This window comes from Cyclopterus lumpus, chromosome 24 (genome assembly GCF_009769545.1).
Source record: "Cyclopterus lumpus isolate fCycLum1 chromosome 24, fCycLum1.pri, whole genome shotgun sequence".
Taxonomy (NCBI): Eukaryota; Metazoa; Chordata; class Actinopteri; order Perciformes; family Cyclopteridae; genus Cyclopterus; species Cyclopterus lumpus.
Window position 1 is genome coordinate 10,096,374 of NC_046989.1, and position 17,095 is coordinate 10,113,468.

Consider the following 17,095-nt stretch of genomic DNA (forward strand, 5'->3'; position numbering starts at 1 on the left):
CATATTACAGAATAGTCAATGATATGTGGACATGCACCGTGAACCACCCATTCCAACCCTCGCTATATGACGCCGACGCTCCGTCCCCCTGTGATGACATCATAGCCGGCCGATGACCATGACGTCAACCACCTCGCCCTTGTGCAGCTCCACGTATTGCTCTGTTTTTGGAGGTAGCATCAGGAGCCCGTTAGCACTGCGCATGCTCATCAGCCTGCTGCTCACCTGGTTCCCTGCAGCAGAGAGAGGAAACACATATTTGAGATAAGAATCCAACCCATGAAGGAAATTGGGATTTTTTTTTTTTTTCATAATTAAATTATTCAATTGGTCAGCACATTCAATTAAGTTGGCTGTTTGTCTATTATATTTTTCATTGTCAAAATGGCTAACATTAAAATACTACAGTAGTCAGCTGCTCTAATCAGTGTGAATCAGCTAATGCAAATAACCTAAGGTGGCTGTGGTGTGGAATAATCGTCCAGTGTGTCTATATAGACTAACATATATCATCAATCTACCCTGATAAAGGCCTCCTGAGGTTACAACTGCCATTATACACTGAGTATACAAGATTATTCTTTTGGGCCATTTTGCCTTTATTAGACAGGGAGGAGAGAGATAAGACAAGATGCAGCAAAAGGACTCCCCCTTTGGTACATCTGGGCACACATAAGGCTTTTTACATAACTTCTCTGTCCGAATAACGTTTTCTTTTCTGGCTGATATCAACTTTAAAAAATCCCATGAATGAACCAAGGTATTTGCATGCAACAAATGTGAGGGACATATGAAGTAACTGCAAGTCAGTGAGTCAGTATGTTTATTTTTAGTATTTTATGGACTAATTGTGAAAAACTGTAGACTTAAAAATTATTCCATAAAGCTAAATCAGTTTTTTTTTTATCCTTGGATTCCTTGCTAGAAAGGGAACGGTAAATTAAATAAATGATGCTGTCAACCAGTGAACAGTTGAGAGTCTGATTCAGGCTTTGATTCGGGTACCTGTGCTCTGTGCCCACGGCAGAGGCTCCTGGTGATGCCATGTCAGAATGCAGCGGTGGTATTCAGGCCGAGGGTCTAACTTCACATCACAAGACAACTAGAGGAATAACATACAACGTAAATTATAATGATGTATGTCAAGAAGTTATTTTCATCACCGTGGGAATTTATCTGCAACCCTTAATGTTTGTTTCATAATTGTAACACCAGATGGATTTACTGTGGAGAGCACTTGAATGCAGCACAATAACTGTGGCGGAAAAAAAAAAACGGGAAATCTTCTAATGGCAAAAATACAATCAACTAAATATAATTAACTTGGGTAAAAGACTATCTGTCCACCCAAACACCTTTTTTGCATTTTTAAACCATACTCTTCCAACTCTATTGGCAACGTTTTTTCCAGTTTGACCTGGGTCTAATGCCATGTGCTCAGGGTTATCATCCGGCTACATCTGTGCTTCCAGGCCATCGGTCCCACTATGAAGTGGCAAGTTGATTTCTAACTGCTCTTTAACAGCACATTGCGTAACATAGCTTCCTGGATAGTACCCATGATGGCAAGTGACCAGACCTCTTACTTGATGATGCTAGTTGGGGACACAATTGGTGGCTGTTGAGATCATTCTGATTTTTATTTGCTCTACAATTATGAATATTCATGACCAGGGAACAGGCCTTCAGGTCGGTGTTGGCCGTGATTGCTTCCTCTGCCAAGTCAAAGCAAAACTTGGTGGTCATAAATATGTATCAAACGGATGGTGAAAATTGTATTACGTCATGAGTTAAGATGCAATGGACTGCAACGATACACCCTGGAACTTAAGTACAATTGTAATGTCTCTTCTCTGTTGCAGTTTGTTGCATCTACACTCACATGTTCACGTATGGGAAGAGAAAGGATCTTTCTGCATACGGAGACTGGTCTTTCTACCTTTTTTGACATCTGTAGAGACCTTGTGTCTGGTCATTTAACAGAAAAAATCCCACTTCTTGAAACCACAAGTGCCTCAACAGATGATGAACTTTGACTTTGTGTGTCTTGGCCAGAGAGTCCGGCTTTCCTGGTTGCCCTGTGCATCCTACCCTCGCTTTGATGATGGTGGGCCTAGGGTCCAAAATGCCCTGCATCTTCCTCAAGGCAGGGATGACAAAAGATTACAGGTGACAACAGCGGAAACAGGGTTTCCTAGGACGAACGGACGGAGAGAGAGAGGACAGCGACAAGAGAAAAGAGTGAGAAATAAATGAGTAACACGTCTTCAGAAACAGCGGAGTGAATCACTCTTTCTCTCAACTTCACACACTACCTGGGAGGGCAAAGATTAGTTTGCGAGCACCGTCCATGTCCAAGGTGGCAAATGTTGTTGGGAGACTAAAAAATTAAAAACAACATTTTAGTACATTTTATGCAACACTGCTGTGTATATGTACATCTATTTAAAATTTCTGCCAAGTGCTTGTAACTAAACTGGGAAACCTGTCATTTTCATACCCTGGTTTCATGAAAACACGACCAAAATGGATCTGAGCATGAAGATCAATGTCAAGCACCTGCTTAAGGTAGTCCTAATAAAAGACATTGAAATAAAAAAAACATTCAACAAACACAAAAGAGCAATACATCCAGCCTTCACCAAATAGTAAAGTTTAAAAATACATTTGCATTTGTGTGGATAATGGGGATGAAAATAATCACCATGAATTCTAAAATAAAATAAAAACCAAACAATCAAATAAGATAAAATAAATAAGTAATACGTGTCTGAGTTTTGGTGTTTTTATCATAATTTACTCTCAAATAAAGATTGCCGTTCCCCCGTTCACCACAAGGTGTCAGTAAAAGACAATGTCATGATTGGAAGTGTGCACTTTTTGTTCTGCAATCATACCTTCTCTCCCATGGACACTCCTCCTGAGGTGATGATGACATCAGCTCGGCTGATGCCTTCATTTAGAGCGTTGAGAAGGTCATCGGGGCTGTGGGGCAGAGAGAAACACACACACACGCACACGCACACACGCACACACACACACACACACACACACACGCACACCCACATTAACCACCAACTCACAGAAGAGGAAATAATGGAGGGAAAAGGATAATAGAGAGCTAGTTTTGGAGGAAGTACAGAAAGATGATGAACATTATTATTATCTCTGTCAAGAGCTTATTTATTTGGTCGTTTGCATGTGTGTGAGTGTGTGTACAGCTCTGTGTCTGTCTATCTGTCTGTCCACTGCTCATATTGTTGGACACATGAGCAAAATATTTTTCTTTTTATTTATGACTGTAGCCTATGCTCAAGGACCTCTCGTGGTCGCAGCGATTTTTGATAACATGTTTTCAATCAACTGTTTTATGCTGTGATTGACTGCTGACTCCTCACGCTCAGCGGCTGCTTAGGCGGGAGAGAGATACAGCATGGGGAAACCAGCGTGTACAGCGCATTTTCTTTTGATCTAACTCAGTGAATTAAGTGTTTATTTTGACCAAACCAGAGTTGATGCTTGTTGCAACAGCTGAAAGACGGTTTGGGTGAGTTTTCTTTTCTTTTCTGTTGAGTTTAATCAAGCGTTTTAGCAAATGATAAACTGAACCAAGCGCTGACTACAACGCAGTGCGTCTTCTCATGTCGGAAGGAGGAGAGCTGGCTAGCTGTTAGCTGCTGGGGGGCAGAAGAGTGTGATTGGCCAAGGGAGCTAACAGCTAACAGCTAACGGAACTAAACACACAGCAGGCCGGACATAACAGTCAACATAAAGTGTGCACGCAGCCGAAGCACGCAGCTGCATAGATTAAAATCAAAGCTTATCTTCATATGAGTGAATTGCTTGAGGTCTAGACGGGGAGTTAATAGTGGATTGTTCAATGAAACATTACAGCAGTGGTCGTTGCAGACGTACCTGGCGGAGATCTGAGTAAGTGCAGTTTTCTGGCATTGGAGATGTGACAAATGTATTATAAACATGAAGGCTTACTTGTCTCCCACGATGCCCAGATTGATGGTGGGGTAGCCGTGCTCTTGGATCGTGGCCAATAGGGTGGAGCGATTGCTGTCCCTGATCTTCCCAGGATGGAGGTCGTCTTCTGGGTTCAGCAGCTACCACGACACATAGGGAGAAATGATCAGAAACACTTTTTGATCATTCAATAACTGTACTTTTTAAGCTAGTGTAAGGAATAAATAGATCTGCCTTTAACATTATTTAGAAAATATTCTTAGCATATCTTGGGTGGCAGTACATCTAGTGGGTATATAATTAATTATTTAGCTAGACAGGGAGGTTGTAGGCAAACATCTTTTGATAACTCTCATACTATGTTTAGCCTTCTCTTGGTATCAAATGGGTTGGTTGTGACTTTAAAAATACACGATATTGTACAATGACTGAGAGGCAAAGAAGACACTGTCTGCAGTTTGAAGTGATCATTTGATAATTTGGTGTTGCTTGTGCTTTTAGATAGTGCTGAAAGGATTAATCGATTAGTCGATTAACTGCAATACATTTTGAGAATCAATTCATTATTCAAATTAATTATCAAGCAAAAATGCCATTCGTTCTCGGGTTCTGCAATTTGAGCACATCAACTCTGGGAACCTGTGATGTGCATATTTAATTTAAAATTATCTTTTTTATAGATTAAATGACTAATCGATTAATTGAAAAAATAATCAATAGATTATAAATATGGAATGAATAATGAAAAATAATCATTTATTGCAGCCATACCTTAAGACAAAACTAAAAACAAATGGCTAAAATAAATTATTTAACTGCAATTTGGTTCAACGTAGCATTTTGTTCGTCTTATATTTACATGTTTTGACCTCCCTTCATTTCATAATAGAATTACAAATCTGAATTTTTTTGTTTCTGAGGAAACGTCAACAAGCACTGCTAATTACTACAATTATAAAAGGAAAGCAACACCACAAATGAACATGCATCTAATTCAGCAGGTTCACAGTGGGTTTATGGGCAGACAAACTGCATACTTTCAGTTGTAAATGCCAGCTCTGCTCAGATATTCCTGTTTTTCTTCATCTGCACCATTAGTACATAGAATGTACTCAAAATCTAGATGGTCAAATTAACAGTGTGTACAAATGAGAAGACAAATCCTCTACTTCATCAGTCTTGCCCAAAGAGGGGAGATATGCACAATATACCACTTAATAGGTTTGGAATGTGGCCATGGGGTAGGTGACTCTTGGCTGATTTACACAATTCAAATATATCTGCATAGCACCGAGAACAAGGTGTTATGAGTATCTACAGTCTGCTGAGAATCTCCATGAAGGTTACACACCCCATGAAATTTAAACAGCACATCGGTCACACAGAAAATGCACAAATATGATCCCAGCGTTGAAGAGAAACCACCTGGTCACAGATAAACAGTCTTCACAACTGAAAGCACACATGAAACGGCTGAGTGCGCATTCAGCTCTGAATGTTGTTCTGGTGTCCGCAGTCAAAGCAAACAATGTTGATTGTGCATAAATATGAACGAGGTATGCTGTCAGAGAAGACGGCACGTTGTTGTTACCTTTAGCAGCTCAGGCCGAACCTTTTTGGCAAATACAGATACAGTGTGGGTTGAGTGCACACGATGAGTATAACTTCCCCAATGAAAAAAAAAGAATGTTGACATGCAAGTTTTTCTTAATCCCTTACCTCATTTCCTGTCGACATGACGGCCACCACGGGGAATTTCTGGACTTCCACCTCTGTGACTCCCACAGTGGCCAGAAGACCAATCTCAGACGGGCCCATGTGGGTGCCCTTTGAAAGCACACACTCCCCACGCTTAATGTCATGACCGATGGGCCTAGGGCAGGACAGCAAAGACCAAAGTTCAGAGGACAAGAAAGAGAAATGGAAGAATTCTGAAAAATGCACTTTGCAATTTAAATTAGTATGTAGCCTTCTGTCTAAGGTGCAAAGTTATATTGGGAACCAAACAATGACCCCAAATGTAGCAGAAATAAGCATTATGGTAGAGCCACTATGCCATAACCAGTAATGACGTTAATAAAACATCAGGAATTATCAAAATGACGGATCCAGCAGTACAACCAAATTAATCAACTGTGCTTTCAAAAATTATTTCAATCTTTTATATAAAATAAACTTTTCTCACTATAACTTGTATCAGTTTATTACTGCTTAAAGAGGTGGGCTAACAAACAAATAGGTGGGTGGGTGACATTGTCTACCAGATCTTCAGTATTTGATCAATAAAATGGTGATTCTGATTTTGGCTTCTTAAAAGCAACCAACACATAACACATTACCTGATGTCCTGCCCCGGGCGAGCCTGAACTAGGATTCGTACCTCCAGCTCCTCTGTGCCCTAAAAGATAGATGCATCAAACATATTCAGATTTCCTTGAACTATACTAAACCAAAATGCATTGTGTATTCGGCTCATCTCTGGGCTAAACATACTCTTTCAAACAATCAGAATCTATGTTCATTTGCTTTGCTACCCTTCCTGCCTCTTCAAGAACAAAAGTTCGGCTTACGTCTTCAGACTCGCGGAGCAGCTCGGTGTCTTCCACCTGGACTACAGCGTCAGCCCCGCATGGAATAGGGGCACCCGTCGTCACCCTCATCACCTGGCCAGGCATCACTGTGTGGGTGGGCTGCACGGAGACACAGACAGAGTCCATCCTTTAAATTGAGTCATATATTGTGTCCTATCAAAGTAAAAACAAAATGCAATGCCTTTTCATGCTCTTTTCCCAAAGTTTCCCAAAAAGCATCGCACAAACTGATGACAGGTCTGATCAAATTAAAGTAAAAACCTAATAAAGGGATATGAAGGCATGTACAGAATATGTGTTTGCGTGTGTGCTCATTTTGTTCAAGATGAGAAGTTGAGTTATTCAATAAATCTGTGCAGCCTACTCTTGTCTCAGAGGTCTAATCTGTTTTACAGTTTGGCAGCACTCTGATTCTCTCGCCCTGCTCAGAGGCGAAGGGCTTTTCATCACCTGCTAAGGGAACACACCGGTGAGCAATTACAGCTGGTCAAGGCGTGAGGTGAAGGACAAAAGTGAAGTACTTTATTTTCATGCATAGGTTATGTGGGTGTTTGCTTGACAGTGACTGTGTTAGTGTGTGTGTGTGTGTGAGGGTCTTTTTGTGAGCTCAAAAAGCAGATGTGTCTAAAGTGTCAACATGGGCGCGGCGGACCTGTTCTCCAGCTTGGGACTCTCCAATGATGAAGCGGTCGCCTGGGCCGTCGGCCGCTAAAATAAAAGAAAGATTTAATAGCATTACACATGTGTGCAGCTGAAAGTGTGTGTGTGTGTGTGTGTGTAGGAGTGTGCCATTTAGTTGAGTCATTTTATCTCAGTGGGCTACAGATTGAACAAATGGGTAGAGAAGGAAAGACATTTGATGTTCTTTAATTAACATCTCAAAAACAGGCATACACAGTATTTTCAATGCTTGGAGGGCTCACGGATTAAATTTTTCCATCAAACTCCTTTACAAATAATGCCCTCCACTCTGAGGTGTTAAGAGACCACCCCTTTAAGTATTGCTATACAACTAAATAGTTGACCTGAGCCAATGGAAAAATAGAATACCTGTTTTTTCTATTTTATCTATTTTCTGCTCTTTTGCAAACACACAGAACACACAGGACCAAAAAGGAAGCTCACTAAAAGACAAATAAAACCCCAATTCAAACTTAAAAATATCCTTTTACATTGCAAAAGGTCCTTGGTGAGTAAAACACTTTAGTGTGACCTTAATTTCATGGTTTAACATATCTTAATAAAGGATTTAATGCTTCTTTTTTAAAAATAGAGTCTGCCACTCTCTTCCTTGTCTCAACATAAAAACACACCGCAGGATGACGAGCATCTGTTGTTACACACTGGCTCTGTGGAGAAAGCAAGAGGTTATTGGCTGCTTCCACACCGACGGTCGAGGCACTAACATCTCTCAAATCTGCACATGAACGTCTCGGCAGACGCCAGGCCCTCAGGACCGACACATGAAAACCAGAGAGACCTGTGGTGTTCTGCTCCTCCTACTCCATCAGCAGGAGCCAGCAGCAGATGTCACATGCAAGAGCTTTTGAGCTGCCTGGAGCTAGCAAGCTGCCACACTGCTCTCCAGGTTAAGAGGGTCCTCGACGCTTTACAGGACGCCCTGCCACGGACGCCCTGGCCCTGCCAAGTCAACATAACTTTGCCTGGATTTCACCTCGGAACTGCTCTCAGGAGTTAGTGCAGCCATAGGAATCATACCAATTTCTCTGAGCGGAGGTAAACCCCATTGCTCTTGTCTTATGGAGGACAGTCCCCTCCCATGTCACTTCTCCACTGCCTCAATGTCCTGTTCATCTCAAACTAGGAAAAGAAGGTCATTTGTACAGGAGGAAAAACACACTGGCCAGGTTAGTTATTCAGCTTTATGTTCTGCAACTTACTCAAGAGATGGTAAACTGGATTGGGTCACATCAGTGATTCATAAATCTATCACCAAGTTTGTGTGTAATGTCCTTCCTCTCTCCGTGTTCATTCATTTGAATATGTTTCGGATACATTATTGGCATAAAATGGTGTAATTTAATGTGTATTGTATGATTTTTATTAAATGTTTGTATCACTATTAAAAAGCATTTTGATCAAGTGTCAGGTCAGAAGTGTGAACCATATTTCATAATACCTCTTTTAGTCTTTTCGTCAAAACTCATTGTGCCAGACAACCTGGCAGTTAACAACTAATCTCTATGTTCAGGTTCAGGTTACTTTATTTGACAAGACAGACATGATGATAAAAGTACACAAAGCCACAAATCAGTGCACTGTTATTATTCTAATTTGTTCAGTGATGGCTGCTGGAACAAAGCTGTTTTTACACCACTATGTTCTACAACGTGGAACTAAACACCTCCGTCTAGAAGGGAGAAGCTGAAGCTCCCTGTGCAAAGGGTGGGAGTCGTCCTTTAAGATGGAGCCGGTTATCCGTTGTATCTGTCTGCTGTTCAGGGACTCTGGGCTCAGCTGTGACTCACCAATCAGCCTGCTAGACCCTTTCACAATCTGAAGTTACTGTTCTTTAAAAACAGGCCTCCAAACCATGACACCAAAGAAAAAGATCAAAATGTATTCAATAAAAGCACGATGAAAAAAGGTCATCATGGTTTTGTCAATGTGGAAATAGGACAGTTTCCTCAAACCCTTTTTGCACACAGCTTCACAGTTTGCATCAAAATTCAGTTTTGGGTCAATAATTGGCCCAAGATATTTGTAGGATTTCACATATTCCACTGTCTGACCCTTAATGGATATGACTGCATGTTTTCTAAATCAATTATCATGTCTTTGGTTTTAGATATGTTTAATTGAAGATAGGACTCCTCACACCACTTCAATAAGTCATGGATGACCGGACCGTGGCTGGTCTCATCGCCCTGCAGTTGACTAACAATAACAGAATCATCTGCATACTTTAAAATGGTCCTATTTTCATACCTGCTCGGACACATATGTGTGTAGAGGATGAATAATAGGGGCGAAAGCACACATCTTTGTGGGGAGCCAGTGGAGGAGCAAACTTGGTCTGACAGAATTCCATTTGCCCTCACGCTTTGTGTCCTATTAGTTAAAAAGTCAAGAATCCAACCCACAAGATTGTGACTTAAGTCAAATTGTTCTAAAAGCCGACTGGTTAAAATATGGGGTTGAATTGTGTTAAAAGAAGAGGAGAAATCTACAAATAAAAGTCTGACATGAGATCCATTTTCTAAGTGTTTCAAAAGTCAATTAAACAAAGTGACTGTGGCATCTTCTACTCCTCTGTGAGGCATATAAGCAAACTGCATGGGATCAAGTGATTGCTCAGTTTTCCTTAACATTTCTGACATTACCAATCTTTCCAAAAATAGTTTGTGGGGTGGAACCTATTTCCATTTCACTTAGTAAACCTTTACTTTATAATAAGGCTTAACTTTAAAACAAACAACTGGCGAAACTGTGTTCATAAATGTTCCTAAAGATAAAAACACAATAAAAAGTGTTTTTGTTAGTTTTGGGGACCAGTCACTGTGCCTAATGAGCAGAAACTCAGCTCCACCTCTTATTGCATATATGTGTGTACATAACAAGTATAATTTAGTTTATGGTGTTAATTACTAAAGTGAAATTGGACATCTTGGACTGGTCTGCTCATTCCTTTTACAATGTCATGTTTTTGAAGCCTGAATATTACTTTGAATATTGAAACAGTTATTTCACATAGGTGTGTGAGGTGCTTACCTCTCACAGCATAACCATCCTTGACAGAGGCAGGGAAGGGTGGCAGGTTGTCTTTGGCATAAACGTCCTGAGCCAGGACTCGACCCATCCCATCTGTGGGATAAGAGGAAGAACATGGGTATGAGGAGAGGAGGAGAAGCTGGGCGAAGGGTGGCGGAGGGAGAGAGCGACAGCTGGAGAGAGAAAGAGAGACAGAGGCAGAGAGGGTGAGGGAGAAAGTGCATCTGATTCAGATGAAGATACAGAGAGGCATATGCGCCGGAGGTGTGTACAGATGTGTGTGTGTGTGTGTTTTTAAAGAGAGACAGAGTGTGACACCGCGCATCAGAATCTCTCTGCATGACTCACTACCTGACCAGCACACACGGACACACACAAACACACACACACACACACAAACACACACGCTGCTTTTCTTTTTCAGCTTTACTGACTCATGAACAGTGAAGTGTTGCTATTCACTTTTCTTAACCAGTCAGACAACTTAAAAAACACTCAGGAATACACACAGGCACACGCACACGCACACACAATGTGCTCACTCTCTCTGAGCCACAATGGCTCAGAGAGAGTGAGGGAAGGAAGGAAAGAAAAACAGAAACAGACAGAGGCAGAGTGGGTGGAAGAAAAAAAATCCTCGCACTAAAAATACCGTAAGCTGCTGTGTGGCTATATATAGCATTTGTTAGAGCTTTTATGCCATGATTATGTGGGCGTTAATATGAAGATCTAAGCTTTGATATCAATGTGTTGAAAAAATATGCAAGTACACCCACACACATGCATACACGCATCAGCTTACGGCAGTCATAACGAGCCGCTGTAAATAATGCATCTCAGTCGTCGAAGAAGACACTCGTGCCTATATGACGCGTCCGATCCTTACATCTTTTTTTTTTAAGTCGACAGCATTTCATCTGAGATATTGGTGTATTTTGCTCCTGCTTCCAAGCTGCTATTCAAACAGCTTGTTAAAACCATGTGTTGAAGGAGAGTTGTGAAAAAAATAGAACAAAGGTGATGTCTTGTTGCCGAAGCAGAAATATGTGTTTGATCAGATGCTTTGCAAAAACATCACTGCCAGCAAGCACAGGTTTGAAAAGGGTTACATTATGATGATTACATCAAGGGTAATTGTGACATCACTCCTCTCTTTAGAAAGATTGACATTTAAAAAATAAACGTGTGATGTAAACATATGCATGCATGAGTATTGACATACTCATGCTAAACACACAGTACATATAGAGTAGAATATATGTTTTTACAACCACATTAGGGAGCAATCTTGACTGTGCTACACATACTGTATATCAAACTGTAATACAAATAAAAAAGAATAAAAATACATATTATAAAGAGAAACTATGCATTTGCAGTGAAAACAGTAAGATATTGCAATTCTGTATATTGCACATTTGCTGAGTTGTATTGGTTCTAAGTACTATATAAATATGGGAATTAGTATGTATTAAGGAATAAACTAAGATGCAGTTGGAATGTACACATCTGTGCATACTTCTACATATATACAAACATATTCTTGCAGATAGATTGATGGGAATTAAAAGAATACGTCGACATTTTGGGAATAATGCTTATTGTGAAGCTACCCTGCTGACGCTGGGAGCTTCACATGTAGTGTAGAAACCAGAGTGATATCAATCTTCTTATTAGCAAGAAAGTGAAAGTGTATTTCACAGAATATCAAACTATTCCTTTAACAAATAAAATCTAATTGGAGTACAGATTTGAGATATTATACTGTCAATAACGTACTATTCTTTAACTTTCTTACCGAACAAAACGTTCAAAAAAATACAACAGTAACACAAGTGTGACATTCAATGCAGATTATTTTGTGTATTATTATGATTTTGTGTATTTTTATGATGACACTATGGTAGATCCTTATAATCCACAGTCCACAGACTATGACACACCCACATGTAGGCCCCTCTAAATCCAGCAGGGGATCTGGTCCAGCTGTTGTCTCTTTAAATATTTCATCTTTCTATCCCATCTTCCTCACCTCCTTACCCCACTGTCTTCCTCCCAGCTGTACTCCTGCAAATCCTGCCATTCCCTCCTCTCCCCTCTCCAAGAACATGAAACATCACTTTACACTTTGGAAAAGAAAGAGTGTTATTCCTTCTACCATCATTCACCTAGACTTTGTGCGAGCTGCAGGGTGTTATTGCCCCCAATCCTCTCTACCTCATTTTCAGAGATGAATTAAAGAGAGTGTGTTTTCCCCTCTGGCCCACAGCCTGGCTCTGTGTCACCCTCCGCAGGCGCAGAGGCCACTCTGCCAGAAGGCTTACAAGACCCACGGGTGCTAAACTAACTTATCTCTGTAAGTTTGTATCGTGTCTGCCTGTTTAGACATGCAGATTCTCCAAAATATTACAAAGAAGACAATACATTGGGCAACCTTGTGCTCTAAAATGACAAATAAATAAACCATGTAACATTGTGAATTCTTTATTTATTTTTGACTTTACTTTAACTTAAAAAAAGTAACCAGCAACATAACTATGTGACAACAAAGACTAAAATGAATCATAAGTATCATCATTATTTTCCATTTCACTTTAAACCTGATGACAGGGAACCAAAACAGTACAGTTATGGGTCGTAAAACCAAAACAATGAGCTGAAAGATGCTATAATGCTCCTTAAATCTAGGGGGAAACTGCAGAGTCAGGTAATAATTCCCTTTGGTCACTAGGTGTGACCCTTCACATTTATACTGTATGTGTGTATGTTAATAAATATTGATTATAGCAGCTTTAAAGTGACAATCACTCTATTCAATAACTTGAAAATAGTCTGTTATGGAGCATTAAGTGTAAATGACACATGGATCGTTAGGAAAGGTTTGTATGTTATGTGGCCTTGTAGCCAAGTACATTTGTGTGTGTGCATTGTGTTAGTGACACTGTGGCATGCAGACACACACTGCTGATTCAGGCAGAGAGGGTTTCAATGGTGCCATGTGTACTTTAGTTCCTACAACAATCTGAAAGGTGTGAAACCCCAACATCCCAGCATGCTGAGCGGCTGATGTCGGTTGACATAATGAGAAGGTTAACTGACGATGTCAAGGGGCAAGATGAACACATTTAGGACATTTAAGTGGGTGTGAAGAAGGTGTCTGCCCTCCTCACCTCTGTAGTTGATGATCTCAGTGCCCAGGACGGCGGTCATCTCCAGCACAGTGATGAAGGCCTTGTCCATGGAGGTGAGGGGGAAGGGGGACATGCGGTGCCTCCGGGCCACTTTGGTGATGTCCACTGCACTGTGACCTGGGACATTACAAACACTGTCATGAAATGGTTGTCACACAATCAAACCATATCACAAAAGAGGAACAGTATAGAGTTTGGTTGCTCTTTCCAAAATGATTTCAAAAATATCTTTGCCTTTTTCTGTACTGCAATTTGTTGTTAGCTACTTACTGGCCATCAGATATAACATCGAAAAAATATCTGCAACCAGCCAATATATGAAATAGTTGACTTTATTGTGAGCAGTAAATTGAGATGCAAACACTGGCATGTTAAGTGTCCTGTATCTGTTATTGTGTTAAAGGATTGCAGTGTCAGATTCTCTCGTTAGACACGAGATATGTTGCTCTATTGCAGTGGTCTTTCAGGAACATACACGTAAAGTACATATATTGCGCTCAGTCGACAGAGATAGTTTCAGACATAGCTCTACCAAGCTTGGATATTTAAGCCAAGCCTGAATAAAAAAAATATTGTGTCCATTCACCCTTTTTTTAAAATATCATTTTAATTCTTTATTTAGACAGTTTGAAAGTTGAGATGAAGATAGAGGGTACGGAGAGAAGAGAAAACTCTCCTGGGGCACAATCCAGAGACAGTGGAAGCATCTATGTGGCTCCAAAGTTAGGGAACTGAACCACTCAACTATCTCTGGAGACAAAAACTGTATTTTAGGAAGTTATTTTTGGGCCAAGAGCCGCAGAAATAAAAAATAAAAATAAAACTTTGCACTGGTTTTGCTGCTGTAGCGGTAGCGGTTGAATTCCCAAACTCAAAACATGATAACGCACACATGCAAAACATACAATTATGTAAATAAACACATGTAGTCTAATGTGTCACCAAGATAATCAGCGCACATGTGCAATAACACCATTTAAACACCATGAGGAGGGATTGGCAGGACATGGTCCTGTTTGTTTGCTGAAGCTGTGGAACCCAGCTGGATGACAAATGTGCTCGATAGCAGCCATGTTGGTCTAATAATACCTCTCTAATAATTCCAAAGGTAAAAGGAACAAAACAAGGTGTAACTAATATGTAATCTGCTCTCTCTCTCTCCTTCTCTCTTTATCTCTCTCTGCCTTGCTCTCCCTCTGCCTCTCCGCCTCACAGCGAGGAATAGGCGCTGTGCTTTGATTTCCCTTGACCCAATTTCTCTCCTTTAAACATACACTTACGCTTCCACAGCATATTCTGATGCTTAACATGAGGCTTAACAACCTCTGGCAACACATCACGCACACACAGGGGTGTGCTTGACAGCAGCCGCACACAGTAAACACACAAACCGACCTTACACATAACATGTGCATTTACTATCTAATTATGCGTGTTTGTGGGCATACTTGCTGTCACACAGGAAAGAGAGAGTGCTTTTGAATTGGAAAATTAATACTTACTTGATCTTAGGATATTTTCTTTGCTGCTGCATCGCGACTGCACCTAAAGATGGAGAGGGCGATCGGGAGCAAGACGTGTAGGATAAAAGGAAAGAGAGAGAGAGAGAGAGAGAGAGAGCAGAGGTAGTGGTAATTTGAGATACACCAGGCTGCTCTTTTGACATGAGATGAGAAGCTGTTTATACAACTGTCAGAAGCATTGTCAAGAGCCGTGTCACACTACACTGTGCACTTTGTCCTGCAGTTGGGGAGACGGCTGCATCTCCTGCATTACCATTATCATCACTTGCTGTACACTCCGTCATAACATCACAGTTAATGGTCACACTGATAAATGCACTGACATATCTAAAAAGGAATATATGGACAAGGGCGACAACATACAGAGTGACAATAATTCATCACAAGGTCATAACAGATACTAACTGTGCAACGGTGTAACATCAAATGTAGTGAAAATGTAGTGTTGAGTTTAGATAGTGGCTGTTCAGATATGGTGCAGCACGGTAAGCTTTCTCTGGAGAGCGCTGATGCAGCATGATAGATAGCTGCACTAGCGCTTTACTACCTGTAATCTATGGCAAGGTGGGGAGGAGAGCAGAGTGGGTTAGAACCGGGCTGAGCTTTCCAGAAGCATCTTGAGACGACAGCTAACTGTTGTTAACGGTGAGGGAATGGAAAACAAACAAAATTAAAAGTGATGCCGCTATTGTTTACAAGTAATGTATTTTTGCTAAATTAGTTGCAACAGTACAACACAAGGAAACCATGGTGGAGACAATAAGTAGCCTCTGTCTCATGAGAGATCAAATAAAGACCACATTTCCCCCAAAAAACCCTGGTCTTCAAAATCAAGATCTGCCATAAATAATGTCCCAATTCCATACAACATACTGTAAAGTGCAGTACTATATTGTATTTGTCACTGTTTTTTTTTAAATACAATAAACAATAACGTTTATTGTTTTGTACAATCAGAAAACTTTTTCTTTTTGAGGTGGCGTTCCAAAGTAGCCACATTTACATTACATTTATTTATTTATTTTCACCAGGGCTTTCTAAAAAATGCTATTGTGGTGTCAGAACGTTTGTAAGATGTTTGGAAAGATGGGTCCAATATTTGACACAAATACAGGAAACTGTCTCTCAGCAGGTTGTCACCTTTCTGGACTGTCTCTGATTTGTGATTTTAGCCACATTGTTTTAGAAGTTGTTGTCCTCTGCTATTTAAACACGTTTCCCTTCTTATCTCTCCATATTGCTCCGTTAGCTACGACGATCCACACGAGGTGCAGATCTGATTGACTGGAGGGGCTAGTTGCCCAAAGTCTCATTTGTTTGGCAACAGACATCTGAAACCAATTAATAGACGAGAAACAACAGGGATTGGATTAGATTGAGATATATTTGGAATATAACAAGATGTAAATGAACAATTGACACAGGATTAAACTGGAAATTTCATTTCACTGGGTGTCAAACACTACATACTCAAAACCTGCTTACGATTTGTATGTAGAGTGGAATTGGGACACAGCTAGGATTCTCTTCTGGTATAATAATGTGCAGCAGATCTGATCAGAAGTTTCTTGGTGGAACCTAAACAGTTTGCGCATAATTTTAAGTGCAAAGCATATAATTAGTGGCAATAGAAGTGGGACATGTACATGCCAGTGGTCCTCTTTTCATCTCACCACTGCCGTCAGAAGCCGCCAACCTCCTGGTGATCATGCTGTTTGTTAACGGTAGTTATAGAAAACTAACATAGCACCAATGCATTGATGCTACACAACACTTATAAACAACAACAATATACAACTCCATGTGTTGTGTCACAGTATGAGCATGCTTTTGGAAAGCTCAGCTTTAGGAAAGGACTACATAAGGGAAGGAGATCCACACGTTCTACATTATCAAGCTACAAGATTGGCACAGAATTAAAGTATTACTTTGTACAAGTACTGTACACCAACATACATAAATAGTACATAACTCTAGATAAAAATCTAATCTGATGCCATCTGATTCCAACATTTTACAAACAGTAGAAAATCAGGGCTGCTATTTTTAACTTCAGTGTCTTTTGTCCAATTGTTGGTTTTGATTT

General features: G+C 40.4%; 1 protein-coding gene across 1 annotated transcript in view; it reads right to left on the reverse strand.

Moving 5' to 3' along the window:
- gphnb (gephyrin b) overlaps window positions 1–17,095 on the reverse strand; it is an 84,112-nt gene continuing 67,017 nt past the window's right edge. Inside the window, 15 exon segments of the mRNA XM_034527566.1 lie at window positions 1–233; window positions 1,006–1,102; window positions 2,092–2,162; window positions 2,165–2,194; window positions 2,316–2,380; window positions 2,501–2,574; window positions 2,898–2,985; window positions 3,991–4,112; window positions 5,692–5,845; window positions 6,312–6,370; window positions 6,543–6,662; window positions 7,216–7,271; window positions 10,296–10,388; window positions 13,466–13,603; window positions 14,989–15,031. Of these exon segments, the coding sequence (XP_034383457.1) occupies window positions 100–233; window positions 1,006–1,102; window positions 2,092–2,162; window positions 2,165–2,194; window positions 2,316–2,380; window positions 2,501–2,574; window positions 2,898–2,985; window positions 3,991–4,112; window positions 5,692–5,845; window positions 6,312–6,370; window positions 6,543–6,662; window positions 7,216–7,271; window positions 10,296–10,388; window positions 13,466–13,603; window positions 14,989–15,031 (1,344 nt within the window). The 3' untranslated portion in view covers window positions 1–99.